General features: G+C 47.8%; 2 protein-coding genes across 5 annotated transcripts in view; one reads left to right on the forward strand and one right to left on the reverse strand.

The window, feature by feature from the left end:
- Nucleotides 1-16,402, forward strand: part of Nipped-A (Transcription-associated protein Nipped-A) — a 170,124-nt gene that overhangs the window by 33,314 nt on the left and 120,408 nt on the right. For 3 of the 4 annotated variants that reach the window (XM_089546329.1, XM_089546330.1, XM_089546331.1), the window contains exons 11-13: nt 3,913-3,991; nt 9,179-9,383; nt 15,947-16,038. In XM_089546329.1, the coding sequence (XP_089402455.1) occupies nt 3,913-3,991; nt 9,179-9,383; nt 15,947-16,038 (376 nt within the window). Of the gene's footprint in view, nt 1-266; nt 1,290-3,912; nt 3,992-9,178; nt 9,384-15,946; nt 16,039-16,402 lie in introns of those variants that run through there. The other variant, XM_089546332.1, reaches the window with a different exon arrangement.
- LOC149344668 (uncharacterized) lies at nt 13,881-15,405 on the reverse strand. Its single transcript, XM_089546335.1, has one exon. The coding sequence runs from the start codon at nt 14,896-14,898 to the stop codon at nt 13,903-13,905; it is 996 nt and encodes a 331-aa protein (XP_089402461.1). The 5' UTR covers nt 14,899-15,405; the 3' UTR covers nt 13,881-13,902.

Raw genomic sequence — 16,402 nt, forward strand, 5'->3', positions numbered from 1 at the left:
TCTTCTTGCTTTGTCCTTCGTCTTGTTCGCGCTGTACCCCCCACGATGATGTCACTGCTGCACGAAATACATTCTTTCCTATACTCCGTTTCATACATAGCTGTCAACGCTGCCAAAGGTACAAAAGTAGTCCGCTGCAAAAAACAAGCAAAATGTATCCGTCCGCCTCGCGTCGTGGCTGAGTGGTACGAAGCTCGCGCCTCTGTGTTCATTTTACAGAGGGCCGAAGTTCGACTCTCGACTTGGCTGTTTTTTTTTTTTTTTTCATTTTTTATATTTTTCTTATAATTATCATTAGGTAGAAAGTCGAAACTGTCAAACTCTAGTGCGTACTTTGAAAAACACTGCGCTATTTACTTGCGCTGCTTACTTGTTTCGAAGGGAAAAGGCAGTGTAGTGTATTGGCGACGGACGTGATTGCGAAGTGCTGTTCTCGGGCGTTCAGTGACTCTCTTGCATGCGGCACACAATGAATCATTAATTGTGTGGTGATAGAATTCAGTGCGGCGTCGATTATTCCGAGCAGCCTCGGCTAGCGGCAACCCGGCATTGATCGGCGTATTCAGCGGCTTTAAAGTGAGCGGCGTCTGATTCGGGAAGTCTCCACTTTTGGGCTGTTGTCACAAGGAAAATTCTTTGAAGTGCTTCCGTTCGTAGTAATGTTTTATATTAGATGTTGGATTCGGTGTGTTATGGGTGTGAGCTAGTGCGGTGAGATGGGTTGAAAGCTGTGTATTTGGGCCATGAGCAGAGATTTCGCTGCGCAGGTCATCGAATGCAACAAGTGGTGTCGTATATTAGCGCACTTGCCGCTGCAGTTGACATTGTTATTGTGAGAAGCCGACGACGAGGTTCCATAGTTCCTGAATAGGGCGCACAAAGAGGTTGACGAAGCTCGCTGTTCGTTCTCCACACAGTAGCTCGTCATCGTCCTCTCGCGGTAACGAGTAAAAATTCGAGCTTCTTGCACACCAATGAGATGTAAGCGCAGCGTGAGTGAATGTTGTGGCTGGCATTTTATTGTTGACATCCACTCTCATGTTTTTAATCTTTGTAATTATCATCTTTGTAACTAAAGTTGTCCATTTGCTCGATCGTAATCTACTATCGTTGTTTTTCACTGCTGCCACAACTCACAAGAGTGTAGAAACTGGTGCTGTAGGTTATGGAATGGTATATATAACACTTGCTACGCGTATCATGTGAGTGGCCTACAGTGGTTGTACGATTGGTGATTTTTACAGAAAAGAGAACAGCGCACCAGGTCTCGGAGGAAGGAAATGCTTCAGGTGAACCACTCAAGCAGTCGACATGACCAGCCGGCCTGCGCGGCCGTCCTAGCTGCGAAAACCTGATACAGGAGGGACCGAAAAAAAAAACCCCAAAAAATTAAGGCACTCTGTTTTGTAGAACATAAAAGAAAAAGCAATCTTTTTGCAAAATAAAACACTGTTATCATTATACTGCAATATCAAGCAACGTTTACTTTAATTTTGAGTTCATTACAATTTTTGCTTTTGACGCACTACATTACGATGCGGACGAGGAGCACAAACAGGCGCCGCAGCCTTGGCAGCGTTGACTGCTATGTATGAAACGGAGTATAGGCTCTTCCTTGTCGCTTGGAACAGCCAGTGTATCCTCTTGGAATAAGATTGATGGGAGTGTGACTGTGTGTATGCAGGCATGAGCTTACGCTGCGGTCAATTGGTTTTGCTCGTCTCTCCCTGGATGCTTTGGTGCCTTAAGGGGGGACACTGGTCTTGAAAAAAAAATTTTTATTAATGAAGTCACAGGTACGAAATCTTCAGGGAATATGTATTTTTGTGTGCTGATTCTAAATATGCCATTTAATATCATGTAAAACAATTCCTTGAGCACTTATGCACTTTTTATGCTAGTATTTTGCGGAGAGTTTTGAAGAAAATTTCCTGCGGGAAACTCACTGAAATGTATGCCGTTGGGTTCTCTTGACACCAAGGAATACAATAAGGGTGAAATTATCTTCCTGCCTATCATAGAACTTAAGTTATAGAGTTTTGAAGTTGTCGCTTCAGAAATGAGAAGAAAAGTGTGTATTCCTGTTTCTGAAGTGGCAGCTTCAGTACCTGACTATTGAAGTTCTATGAGAGCCAGGATGATAATTTCACCCTTATTGTATTCCTTGGTGTCAGGAGAACCCAATGGCATACATTTCAGCAAGTTTCCTGCAGCAAATTTTCTTCAAAACTCTCTGCAAAATACTACCATAAAAAGTGCATAAGTGCTCAAGGAATTGTTTTACATGAAATTAAATGACATATCTAGAATCAGCGCACAAAAATACATGCGCCCTGAAGATTTCATAACTATGACTAAATTAATAAAATTTTCTTTTCAAGACCAGTGTCCCCCCTTAAGGCTTTTTGTCGAACACCCTAGGTTCTTTATGGGGACAGTTAAAATTAAAAGAAACAGCAAATGCAGTGAAACCCCCCCCCCTATGTTGAAGTTGCTTGCACCAGCAAAAATATTTATGCTATTTCAGATGTCGGTGGTGGCATGGCTCTTAGTGGGCTGTCTGGTAATTTGGCTGCTAACCAAATGCACAATGGTGATTTTGAAAGCGAAACACTTATATCTCATGTTCCAGGGATTTATTCTGACTCTTCACATTTAGTATGTTTTCAGTGTCATTCAAGTTTTGTGGAAGTGGCGCATTTGCACGCATGCATAACGCGAGGATGGGGGGGTGTAGTTTGACCGCATATGAAAACCAAAGTTTTTGTGAACACAGCATCATCTTCTGCGGCCATGGTGCTATTTAATAGGCAGTAGTAGTAGCTAAGAAACACATGTGACACAATTGGATGTGGCAAAACTACCCACTCATTGCCGCGTATGTTTACAGTTCTTGGCACTTTTGCTTCATGTTGCCCAGTGTATGAATGCTTGCCCCTTTTTTTTTTCTTTTTTTCCTTCCCTTCGCCTCACTGCACTTTCACTGTCGCTCCTTCCTCAGTGGCCTGCGCCACCTTATTTCCACATTTATAACCAGCTTTACTTTTTTTTTTTTACCCATGCAAGCGACACGATTTTCCTTACAGCCCCAAGGACTTGTAAGAGTTGGCTTCTCTTCGCAGCTTACGAGCTGGCGGTTAAGCCATCTCAGAGAGTACCGTTTTTCGTCTTTGTTAACCATCTGCCTCCTAATCTTGGCCTCAGAATTACGCTGTTACATGTCTGTGGCTCAGATGTCATAGAATGCACATGTGCCACCATGTCGTTATTCCGCGGGAAGTGTGCCGCCTTGGCCAGACTCTCTTTACTATAAGCATTCCTTATTTCAAGATATCTTTACTATAAACGCAAAAAAAGTGCAGTCGTCTATGGAGGTTGAAATGGGACTGCACTTTGACTTTTCTATATTCGAGCTTTCACTATATCAGAGTTTACTATAGTGGGGCTCTACTGTATATAGACGCTGTAGGAATAGGGCATGGTGTTGGCAGGGAGTGTGGCTGCTGAAACAGCAGAGATGTAGGCTATACTGAAGACAAAGCAAGATTGCCGGTTCAAAATGCAGCGAACAAAAGGCAGGCATCCTGAGCATACCTCATATGATGACAGTGACTGCTGTGTTACAACTTTGTTAGATGCGCCGGCAAGCCTGGCCAAGCAATTGTTTTGCAGGACTGAAACATGTTTTCTCTTTGTAAGTGGTGTCTTTGATGGATGCCAGGATTGAGGGGGGGGGGGGGGGGGAATTTAGGCATCTTGTTTGAAATTTACTGGCTGCCCTCTGCTTTCCGTGTTGTGTGTTGTCTGAAGAGTTGGTTTCTGATGGCTGTCCTGGCCGGGTGGTCTCGTGCACTGATGCCCTTGTAAAAGCCCTCCCTTCATGATGCGCTTTCCTCTTCTGTCTTCCTGCAGAGTTCGTTGGATGCATGGAGCAGTTGTTTGATGAAAACATTCTCATTGGAACTGGCTGGACAGCGTATGAATCGCTTCGGTGAGTGGGATCTTCTCTCTAGCAGCCCTTGTTTTGTCTTGCTGTGGCAGCAGTCGGGCTGTTCACTCTTGCCTTTCTTGTCAGCTGTGCTAGTGAAGAGAGCTATGCAGTAAGGAGGCTGTGGACAGAAACTATGGCCTCTTTGTGAGCTTACTCCCAACAGGTGCACCGGCTTCGAGACTGTCTGCATTGGGGAGACACACAGAGGTTGCGCATGCTCTCCTGACCACAAATGGGCACTGCTCATTGTATTTTTTTTTTGTGAAGAGAGAAAGTGACAGGAATGCGTATGTGATGTTTCTGGTTGGTGTCACATTTTGAAAGAGACATACACTAGAGCATCATTCTAGTGGGGTCGTCAAGACAACAGTAGCTAGAGTGCTTGCGAGCTTTGCATGCACTGGCACAAGCGGGCACAAAGCAGCGTGAGCCGAGACCGCTGCAGCTGTTGTCAAGGGCGTACACCGTCTTGGTGCTCTGCCAAGTTTGCCAAGCGTGCCACGCCCACAAAAGCCACAGGAGCTCTGGTCAAACGACAAACGTGCTGTGATGTTATCAGCGCGTAGGGTCTTGACACACTGCCTAGGTCTGCGCTTGAAAATGAGGAATGTGCTGAGAAAAGCTACTCCTTAAAAAAAAAAGTAAATTATCAGTGACAAAAGTGAGAGGTCGGAGGGCTTTGTTATGCAAGTGGGTTCGTTATATTGAGTAAATACAGCGTATATTATGATTATAAATCAATCTTCGCCTTTTCAAACAGTCGAGGGCTAGGAAAGAAACGGATGGAATGCGAAAACACAGATGCAGCAGATATATCAATATTATTTTAGGGGCAGCACCTCAGAAATGCCCGCGACAGCACGAGAACGCACCCAGTCTCCCACGGAGCAGGGGCCGCCATCATCGCTGAACCACTGCTGCTTTGTCTTTCGTGCTGCCCAGTTGTGTGGCCATTCGTCCTTTTTTCCTTTCCCTACTTCTTGCAACTATTTCAGTGCCTTCTCTTTCTCTAAGGCCCCCGCTACCTTCTTTCCACGCCCATAGCCTGTCATAGGCATTTTGTGTGGGCTGCACTATAGGCAAAAAGAGGTCAACTAAACAGCTCTACACGGCACAAAGCATTATATTAAACATACAGTAATCCCTCGTTATAACGAAGTCATCGGGACGGCGAAAAAATTCGTTATAAGCGATAATTCGATATAAGCGACCGCTCGAAAAAAAGCTAAAATAGACCGAGATTTAATTGCGCCACAACTGCGAGGAAGCTGGCGGATTACCTTGAGCCGTTGCCTAGCAACCGCTGCGCCGCGCGGCGTCCGTCGGCTGCGGTGGTTGCTAGGCAACGGCTCAAGGTCGGTCTCTGTGCCTCCTCGGAGCACTGCCACAGCGAAATCGCAAGTTCGTGGCCAATTTGCTCGTAGCACATTTGTTACTTCTACCAGCAACTCAGTATTGGTCAGCGATCCGCAAAGATGATACAGTTTTCAAATTGCTTATACCAGAGTTTATCATCTATATCAAGAACAAGCTTTAGCTCATTTTTGTGATCCAGACGGGATCCAGGTTGATCGACAGGCCGGCAGGCCACGGCCGGTCCCGACGCGAGCGAGCGAGCGCGTCGAGACCGGCCGTGGGCAGGCCGGCCCGGCTCAAAGGAGCGCGCCCTACGTCATCATGACGCTACCGCTCTCCGCGCTCGCGTTGGCTCCCGCTTCCCGTCGTCGCGTTTGCCGCGGGCGGCCCGTCGTTGAAATCTAGTTGTGCGCGGGCGGCGAGCTGCGATCGGACGCTGCGGCGCCGTTCGCAACTTCGCGCCGCGGTGAATCGCGCTCGCTTTTCGCACACGTGTCCCCGCCGTAAGAACAAAATTCAGTCACCCTACCACGCATTTAGGCCGTTTGTCTAGTCGAATGGCGCGAATCGAGCATGACCGGCCACTTTTCCGCATCCAAGACACCGCGGTGTTCTGTCATCGCAAAGCGCGAGGAAAACTTTATTTTCGTGTGGATTCTGTCACGGGGAACACCAGGAATGCGCTTCCGACCGAGATTAACGGTTCGGGCGCGCTGCACCATGGAATTTGGCCCCGCTGAGCAGGGGACACTCGGCACTCTCTTGGCGCCCGTTACTAGGCAGGTCATCGATCGTGGGTTTGGTACTTTTGTGGCCTGTTCTATGCCTGCACGAGTCATTCGTCGGCGGTATTACCGTATTTACTCGATTCTAAGCACCCCCTTTTTTTCACGATCGCGGTGCCCAAAGTGAGAGGGGGTGCTTCATACTGATCAATTCGCGCTACAAGGGGGTGCTTAGATTCGAAAAATCTAAACTGACCCCCCCCCCCCCCCCCCCCCCCCCGGGCCCCTCTTTTCGCGGCGAAATCTCGATGAAACGGGCGCGAGAAAAAACATTTTATTTAGGAAACATTCAAGAGAAAAATAGCTGCAGACATTTCTGTGCCGCCATCTGTCTTGTAGTGTCGGAACGCAGCAACACAAAAAGCGCCGTGGACGCCGCTGTCCTCGCTTCGGCGAGCGAGCGCGGCCTCGCCCGCTTATCTGTTTTTTCAGCAGCCGCGGACGCATTTGTTGCTGCGACGCCGCGCGTCTTATCTTTTCTCTTTATCTTTCCTCTGATCTCTTAACTCTCCTCTATCTGCACTTGGCAGCGGTGGTGGCACCCCGCGCGTCTTATCTTTTCTCTTTATCTTTCCTCTGATCTCTTAACTCTCCTCTATCTGCACTTGGCAGCGGTGGTGGCTCGGCTCGGCTGGAGCCAGCAGGCAGGCCCGTGCAATTTCCTTTTCATCCTTCTCTCAGTCACAACAACAACGCGCAGGCCGCGCCTCCTTGGGACTCCGACTGCACAGGCTCGACGAAAAAAGAGAGCAAGTGCACTTGGCGGCCTCTGCAACGCTCTCTTCCACGCAAAAAAGGGGGTGCTTAGATTCACATGCAAAGTTTTTTTTCAGATTTTTTTTTTTTCCCGAAAATAGGGGGGGTTGCTTAGATTCGGGGGGGGTGCTTAGAATCGCGAATACTTTAATTTGGCACTGCATGCGCAAAGGGTCGCCGCCACGGCGGCGATGCCTACGCTCGGCGGCGGCGATGCCTCCTCTCGCCACTTCGCTCTAAGCGGGTCAAGCTCTACGTGCGCTTCAAGTAATGCGGCTTAAAATGCATGCGTTTGGGTCGGGACCGGAAGAAATTTCGAATAAAGCGATATTTCGAGTAAAGCGATTTCGTTATAACGAGGGATTACTGTATTTACAACACATACCGAAGAACGCTGATGAAACAAAGAGAACTCTCTTTGCAACTACCTCTAATGCAAAAGACTGAATTAAGGAACACTTGAAAAGTCCTAAAACAGTTGATTACATGGGAAAACGGTCGTCTTTTTCAAGTGGCATCTCATCAGTGGTGACAGGGGGCAGGGATGCAGAAGGTGGCAGCAGGTTAATGCTGCATCACCAGGAACGTGGTGTCGACTTCGGGATCTCTTGTAGCGGAGACAAGAGGTCCACAGCCGGCAGGTCTCCATATCAATGTGCAGAGGTGCAAGCCTGGGGCCTGCGTTCTGTAGACGAGGGTATAAGCCATGGATGTGAAGGCTAGAACTCAAGCTGGCGTCACCTGCGCTTGGTCGATAGGCCCAGAGAGAGAGCGAGCGATGAATGGTAAGGCAAGGAGGTTAACTAGGTGACACCAGTATGCTACCCTACATGTGGGAAGGGTTACAGAGGGAGGGATAGAAGAGAGAGATCAGTAGGCCGTTGCTAACAAGGTACACAGGGCACACACTGAAAGTTTACAACCTTGAGCTAAGTCCTGAGTCCTTCAAGAATTTGAAAAGCACCTTCACAGCTGTCCTCTGCCATCAAGGTTCAGTCAAAGGACCCAGTATCTTGGCTTCAGTAAGGGCCGAGGATCTAAGTGGCGAAGCGTTGCAACCAGGAGGGTGAACTCATACTCAAACCAAGGGCAGTCACAAGAGTAGGGGCTCAATTGTATCGTCGCACCCACAGTTCTCACATGCAGGAGAGACTGCCATTGAAGTGGCCGTGGGCATTTGTAAACGCCACTCCCAACCACAAGCGACACAAGAGTGTAGCATCGCAACGGGAGTGGCCGGGCGGAGGATTGAGTTGAAGTAAAGGTTCAAGGCAGTATGGTAGGCCTAGGGTCCCAATAAAGCCTGTAGCCTACCTTGCACCTCACCTGATGCCTGGAACCATCTACCCCAAGGCCATGTCACCTCTCACTTTCTCTTTCTCTTCCTCTGCCCAATTTTTCTACTTCATCTCCTACCTCAGTTTTGCTCCGATTTCTGTCCTTTCTTCCTTCACCATTCATCTCTTCTGTTTTTCCCCTCACTGCCAGCCTTGCTCCTGACATAGCTGCCTTCTCCTTTGGCCTTGCACCGAACCACTGCACGATCCCAGGGCCGACGAAAAGTTGGTTCTCCCTAGCAGATCATGAGTCTGGATGTAAAGCCCGCTGTAGCTATCACGAGAAGCAGCGAGGAAAAAACAAAAACGTTGCGTTATATTTGTACCTTAGTTCCGAATATAATGCTAGATGCATTCTGAAATTTATGATTGGAAGAAAAGTTTGTACAGCCTAGCTTACCAGGTTAATGTATGAATCTGTGAAAGCTGTTACAGCTTTGGTTTAGCCATTGAGCCCAGCATTTGGCCATGGAATATACATCGTCAGCCGTCAGAGAAAGCCTTGTTGTGCTAATGCAAATCAGCGAAGTCTGATGTGTCCACCCCCTCTCTCTCTCTTCCCTCTCGTACTTGCCCTCACCCTTTTGCCTATACGTGGAGAGGGGATCCTGGAAACCATAGCAGGTGGCAATTGAGTTAAATAAAATTTCATTAATTGAGTTTAAAAAATAATTCACTAAGTAATTATGGTCTTACAGCTTATGCTGAAGACTGGACTGTAGAATGCAGGGCTATGTGGCTAATATATAATAGCTGTTGTTGTAAAAAAAACTGGGATTGTGTTCATGCAATGCAGTACAGTTACTGAAGTGCGCACATGATAATGATGGTTGGTTGGGATGCACCATGGACCAGGGTCTCTTTTGCTGACATTGTCAACTGCTTGGGCAGAGCAGAGGGTGCAGAACTGGAGAATTGTTGAAGTGAGTGGGTGTGTGTGTGTGTGTGTGCAGGCCTCTGGCGTACAGCACCCTGGCCGACCTGGTGCACCATGTGAGGCAGCACCTCGCCCTGAACAACCTCTCGTCGGCGGTGGCCGTGTTCTCGCGCAACGTGCACGACGAATCGTTGCCAGCCTCCATCCAGACCATGTCCTGCAAACTGCTGCTCAACCTGGTCGAGTGCATCCGCACACGCTCCGACCAGGAGAATGGAAATGTACCCACTTTTGTACTTCCTACCAACGATTTGTTGAGGGGTGACCCTAGAATAGCCCATACGAGGCATTGCTTGTGGAGCCTGACATGCTGGAAAGTAAGGGTGCCAGAGGGGGCATCATTACAGCATGCAATGCATAGGGCTCTTTCTGAGAACCAGGCATTGTTTTGCGAGGTAGAGACCAGGCCTTTCTTTTTATCTTTCAGGTAGCTCTGCAGCTACCAGAATGAAGTGTTCACCAGTTCATCCCATCAACCCTCCCCATCCTTTGTACTTTTAACATTTTTTGAAGCGAAAAGCTTCACTACGCTAGTCAACAACACGCTTCGCGTGAGCTGGCCTATGTCGGAGCACGAGTGACGTCACGCACGGTGCAGGCTACTGCACATGTGCGCCACCGCTTCTCCTCCCCGCCACCGTTTGACCTTTCGCCACAGCCGTTCGCAGTGCGCATTTGAAAGGAGGGGTATGTAATAGAGCACTTGCCCATAGAACAAGTGCACGCTGCCGCGCGCTGTGCGTCATCGCTTGACGTTCAGATCACCGCAGCTTTTCGCTTCGAGATATCCTTAGCTAAGCCCCAGCCAATTTTTTCCTTGTTTCCATCGTAATCTGAAGTGATTGGATTTCTATATTGATTGTAGACCAGCTGGGACTTGCATGTATTGTGACTACAGAGACACCTGTTCAATGTAACGGCATGCATTTAGAGTACTTGAAAGGCATAAGGTCTGTATTGCCTAGTGCTGGGTAGTGCCAGGCTGTGTTTTGGGGGCTTCCTTTTATTGTGTATTGTTTGACTAATAGCCGAGGATGCTCTGAGCAACAAGACCTGAAATGGGGTCGGGTCAACTTACCACTAAGAGACTGTAGGGAACTTTTTGGTGCGGTTTAGGATAGCTCCTGCTTTCACACGGTGCTGCGGTTCTTCCATTTGCATTGCGGAAAATGCATTTTGGGGAGGCAGCTTTCGGCTCCAGTTCAGGGGAAACTTCTTAAGGGGTCATGAAGCAAGAGAAATGAGGCCGTAACTTCAGAGCGCGTGCTTGATGCACGGCGTGTTGTGTGCAGGTGAAACACACTGCTGAAAGCAGTCCAACTTGGTTCCTCTGGACTAGTTCTAGGTGATCTTTCGGTAAACCCTCGGGTCTTTGGAGGATCACTGCAGTGGTCCTTGGTCATGAATTTGCCAGGGATACCTTGGATCACTGCTGAGGGGGGGGGGTTGCAGAGCTAGCAGTGTTGCGAACTGCACCTGCTCATTTGCTAGTTTATCTGTGCATTGTGCCATTAAATTGCTAGATTGGCTTTCAAGTGCAATGTCCTAGTTCTGCATTTTAAGTGCAAAGTTTGCACGTCGAGGGTAGAACTGAAAGTATGGCCTTGTATACTTGGTTTGCTTGTGGCATTATGTTATCTTGGTGATCGGGCTAGAAAGGCAGGTCTGCGCATCAAGCAGCTAGAACTAGAAGGACCCTAGGCATATACGAGATGCACATCCACAGGCCTTCATTTGACAACCACCACACTTGCGGAAGGCATGCTGGAGTGTCGTGTTCATATATTGGACATGCTGTAAAGCAGGGCATCTCAAACTGGGTTCTACATTCATTTTGGGTGGAAAAACAGTGCAAAAGGGACGGAAGACAAAGATGAAGGAAACCACACGGACGAGCGCTGTTTCCCTTTCGCGCTGTTTATCCACCCAAAATGAACGTATACCAACTCGCACAACTTTCCATTCTACTACAGTGGGTTCCACATAACATCGGGGCTTCTGCGAGTGAAGTTACATTTATGAAAGCATCAGGGAATATGTATGTTTGTGTGTTGATTCCAAATATGTAGTTTAATTTTATGTAAAGCAAGTCCTTGGGCCCTTATGTAATATGTTAAGCAACTTCTTTCTGCCAGCTTTTAAGAAATTTTATAGCAGGGAACTTGCTAGAATACATGTCATTGGCTTCCCTTGACACCAAGCTATGCAATAAAGGTAAAATTGTTATCCTGACTGTCATAGAAGTTGCAGGGCTTTGAAGTTGCCACTTCACAAACGTGTGGAAAAATTTGTATTTTTGTTTGTGGAGTGACAACTTCAAACTCCTGTAACTCAACTTCTGATACAGGCAGGGTGATAATTTTACCCTTATTGCATAACTTGGTGTCAAGAGAACCCAATGGCGTGCAGTCTAGCAAGTTGCTTGCTGCAAAAATTTCTTGAAAGCTGTCAGCAGAAAGTTACATAACATATTGCGTAAGTGCATAAGTGCTTGTTGTAAGTTAAATTAAACGACACATTTCGAATCAGCATGCAAAAATATGTGTTCCCTGAAGATTTCATAATTGGGACTACATTAGTAAAAAATTTTTCGAAGACCCTCTTCCCCGTTTATTTGGGACTAATTGTGCTATAATTGCCATTTGCAGACTGTTTCATTGTGTAGGCAGTCATTATTAAGGGGGGACACCCCTCTTAAAACTTTTTTCCTTATTTATGGGTGGATCTGATTGAAACTTGCACCGTTAATATATTTTTGCATGCTGATTTCAAATATCTGATTATTTTTCTTGTAGATGAAATAGTTTTCAAAATATTACCTAATTCATGTTCTTCGTTTGGAGGTGAGTTAATTACTAAACACTTTATGGCATGATGAGAACAGACCTGCCAGAGTGATCTAGAAGGATCATAGAGTGCCGCTAGCCATGAATTCACGTGCTAGAAGAATTTGAACCAAAGTTACACTAAGTCAAACTTTTACGACTAAAAGCCCATGTTGCCACCTAAGATTGATAATTAATCCTCTAAATGTTGCCGCATAATAACTGTACATATTTTAGTCCTATTGCACTGTCCAAGAGTTTTTCTTTCTAACAAGACAAGAATGAGAGCTATAGCACAGATAGTTTAAGAGATATCTCTCCTCCAAAATTGCAGCACCCTCAAAATTGCAGTTTTGAGAAAACGAGGAAAAACATTTCACAGTATGTAGGTGTAAACAATGTCAGTGATTGATATATCAACAAGATCAAAAACAGATGGAAAGTGATCTAGAGCAAAAATTAATGGCCTATGCCAATTTGAGCCAAAGTTATGCAGTAGGAAACGTTTGAAAGGAAAGGTCCATTTTGGTACCCAAGACAAGATAACCTTCTCAGTAAATTTTCCTTTGTGGTCACTGCATTAAACTTGGTTTCATAAGACTCGGAAGGATTCCCTTTCTAGAAAGAAAAAAAATTATAGCAATAGCAAGAACAGGACCGGAGATATTGATCTTTCAAAAATGCAACACCACCGAAATTGGGGGATTGTCAGAAGCACTCAAGCCTCACAGCATATTTATTAATCAGGAAGGACAACCCCAAAGACCTCATGCTTTCAAAATGCACCAGGAGCATAGTCAGGGTGCATGCTGTCGCGGTGTTTTCTTTTTCCTGTTTTAGCAGCGCCAAGCGAAGCCGCCGCTTCTTTGCAGAACGTGCGCTACGGCGTAAGTCCTTTTCTTCAGCCCTTCTGGAGCCAGTCGCCGTCACGTTTACACTGCATTCTTGCAGAATTGCTGCTGCTGTATGCTTGAAGCCAGCATTGAAGCGCAGTACAGCTTCTGCTGTGGCTGCTTCCACAGCAAACAGTGATGAGTGCCGCTCTTTGTGGATCAAGGTCCAGATGACCGAGTGGAAGCTTTCATTCGAGTTCTGGGTCTTCCCCCGAATGCACCTCTGCAGCAGGCTCTTCTCTGATAAGCGCCTATAAACAGGCAAAAGAGCTTCAGCCACATCGCTTGGCAGACTGTAATTGTGCTTGGGTGCAGGCTCCCCTTTTGCTTTTGCAGCGTTGTGGCGGCACCAAGACTTCTCACCAGTAGGACACAAACTGTGATTTGGGCAGTCATCAGTAGATGTGATGTGGTAATATGTCGCCATTACAGCTCGCTGCATGGCATCCACATCACCTACATTTGATCTCAGCGCTCGGCCATAATATACTGCCAGCTTGTCAACCAGATCAGCTGTGAGCCTTCCTCTGCCGCCGAGACTTTGCTTCCCTGCACCCTTGTGCCTCTGCAAGAGGTTGCGCAAAGCTGCTCCCATCCGCTTGTGCACATGATTTATGCAATCTTCTTTAACTATTTCAATATAGCCATAGATTGCCGCATCTTGAAGGGCATTGAATGTGCGACTGTCCCCATCGCATAACATGGTCGTGTAGCGCATGTTGTGGCGCTGCAGAGACCTTTCAAATAGAATTTTGCCTGCCTCTACCTCCATTTGACCAGCCTTGCAGTTGGTGTTTTTTTGGCACTGGTGGCGCCATTTCCACAGTTCGTAGCCGTCAGCGTTCGGCTTGGGACCAGTTTCGCAGCACAAACAAAAATTTGACAGCACCACGTAATCAAGCACATAACCAGTAAAGAGTTCCACCACGGCACCGACGCCTATATGTGATGAGTGGCCGCGCGTCATCCATGTGCCGTCGTAGCACACGGCAATGTTCCCCCTGTGCCCAAAACACAGATCATCATATATTTTCGCTACTGCCTGCGCGGCCTGTGCCATAGCGGTCGCGGCTGCTCGGGTAGCAGCAGGTTGCAGAGTGTTCTTCAGATGCCGTTGAAACGTCATTATGCATCCCGCGCCGCGACAACCCCATCGCCGAAAAGATATCGTTCATTGCTGTCTGGCCGTTACCGGTCGACACCATTGCTCGATTAGCCAGAATATTGAGCTCGAAAGGATTGCATCTTTTGTCGCCGTCAACCCTCCGCGAGTTCCACTCGGCCGCAATCTCACCGCAGTTGTCACACAGCACGATCACTTTCACGGCGAGGCCATAGCTCTGGTCGCTGGTAATTAACTTCACGCATCCGCGACACGTTTTGCACCGCATGGAATCCAGAAGGATGTTCGCAATGCTGAGGTCAATTACCAAATAGGAGGCTGCGCCGTCTGCGTCCGATTCTGCGGACGCACCACTTGCATCGGCGAACAGCGCAGTCTTTCGTGCCGTCGCCGGGGTCGATGCCAATCGATCGAGCGTAGCCTGCTCACGGGCACTTACTTGAGCTATGTCACTGTTAGTGACAGGCGCGGTGTCAATTCGTACGCGACTGCTGTCGGCACGAAGAACGGCGCCGTTATCCAGCTCAATCAGAGAAACGTCGCCGCCCGCGACGGGATCGTCGCCGTTATCCAGCTCAATCGGAGCAGCGTCGCCGCCCGCAAAGGGATCGTCGCCGTTATCCAGCTCAATCGGAGAAGCGTCGCCGCCCGCAAAGGGATCGTCGCCGTTATCCAGCTCAATCGGAGAAGCGTCGCCGCCCGCAACGGGATCGTCGCCGTTATCCAGCTCAATCGGAGCAGCGTCGCCGCCCGCAACGGGCTCGTCACACAATCCCGTAGCACTGGCACTTGCTTGTTGCACAGTATGCAACGATGTCGCACTGTTAACGCGCTTCTTCGGTTTCTTTCGCCCGAACTTATGCACAGAGCGGTACTTCTTCGCGCCTCCTGGCATGGTTCTCGCGTTGCACTAGATAGCACTAGCGTGGTCGGCAGAAAGACAAAATGGCGCCGCTGGGCGTCCGCATTCCTGGGCTAGCTTGCCGGAACCAACCAGGCGACGCCATTTTGATCACGTGCCTTAACCGGCCAATAGCAGCATGCGCTGCATGCTATCTTTTTGTTCGTTTTTTGGGGAGAAGGCGGCGCGTACAGGGTTGCTTCCCGAAAAAAAAAAAAAAAAAATAGCCGAAAGCGCGCTCTTTCGAACAAGACCAAAATGGCCGCGATGGAGCGCGTAGTTCTCATGCGCCGGGCGATCAAAATTGGGTGTCGTTTGTCCACAATTTAAAGGGCAGTGGGCGTGTAACTGCATTTTTTAATCGCTATAACTTCATAAATACGCGGGGTATAATGATGAAAACTTGCACGCAGATGCGGAATGGTGCGAGGAACACGAAAATGAAAAGATTGAAAATCTGATTTTTGGGCCGATTTTCGGTGCCAAAGAGCCGTGTCCCCCCTTAATTGGATCTTAGCATTTCTTGACGTGCCACATGTCTGCGTGCTCTTTTTTGCAAGCATGTGGGGCAGGAAGGCATGGAAGCCGGAAAACGTGGTGTTCCTCGGCACATTCTGAAAACCGCTGGGGCTCCTTAAGACTATAGGAATTGAGAAGTCCTGGTGTGGAACAACAGCACAGTTGTTTATCTTTATGAGCTCTTGATGTGTTGAGAACTAACTATAGTTACTTTACATTGCATTATGTTATCTTGTATTTTAACCCCCCCTCCATTTTTGCCTAGTGCTAACTTTGACTTGTCATCAAGCACTTTAGGCTGTTGTGGTGAAGCAACTAGTTTTTCAGGCAATCCAATTACTAGTTGAAGTTCATGCTGACAGCGCTGACTGAAAATCTGAGAACTAGTTGACAGTGATCCTTGTGTTGGGGCAACAGCTGTGCAAAAGTAGTCAGGTTGGGGGGGTGGTAGTGAAAGGAATGTGGTTGGGGTTCTCTGTTCGAATAAAGTAGGAGGTGTTGCCTCAACCGACGGTTTGCGCAGGGACGGGAGCTGCTTATACGAATGTTGGAGGTGTTCGTGCTCAAGTTCAAGACAATTGCCAAGCTTCAGCTGCCCGTGCTCATGCAGAAGAGGTGAGCCCTGTCCTATTGAGTGATGCCGGCCACTGTGCTAGCCTGTGGCTTGCTTTGTTTCATTGTGTTGAATAGGTAACTTCTGGATGCATGGCACACCAGTGGAGCTGAAGTGTCTAGAGGCGCACTCTTCCAGGCTAACTTGGGCGTGTACAAATTAATAGACATTTAGTATCTCAAAAAACAAACACTCGCCAAGGTGAAATGAAATTCGGGGTTTGACGGAGACTCGTCCGGTCGGGAATGTTTGTGGCGGGAGAGTATCGAGCGCTGACCAATCTTGTTAAAATAAGACCTTTCCCGTCAACAAACCCTCCCTCTCTCTCCCGTGACAAGTACAGCTGGGGGTTGGTGGTTGAAGGAT

Source organism: Amblyomma mixtum, chromosome 5 (assembly GCF_055824585.1).
Source record: "Amblyomma mixtum isolate Tamu chromosome 5, ASM5582458v1, whole genome shotgun sequence".
NCBI classification, from domain to species: Eukaryota; Metazoa; Arthropoda; class Arachnida; order Ixodida; family Ixodidae; genus Amblyomma; species Amblyomma mixtum.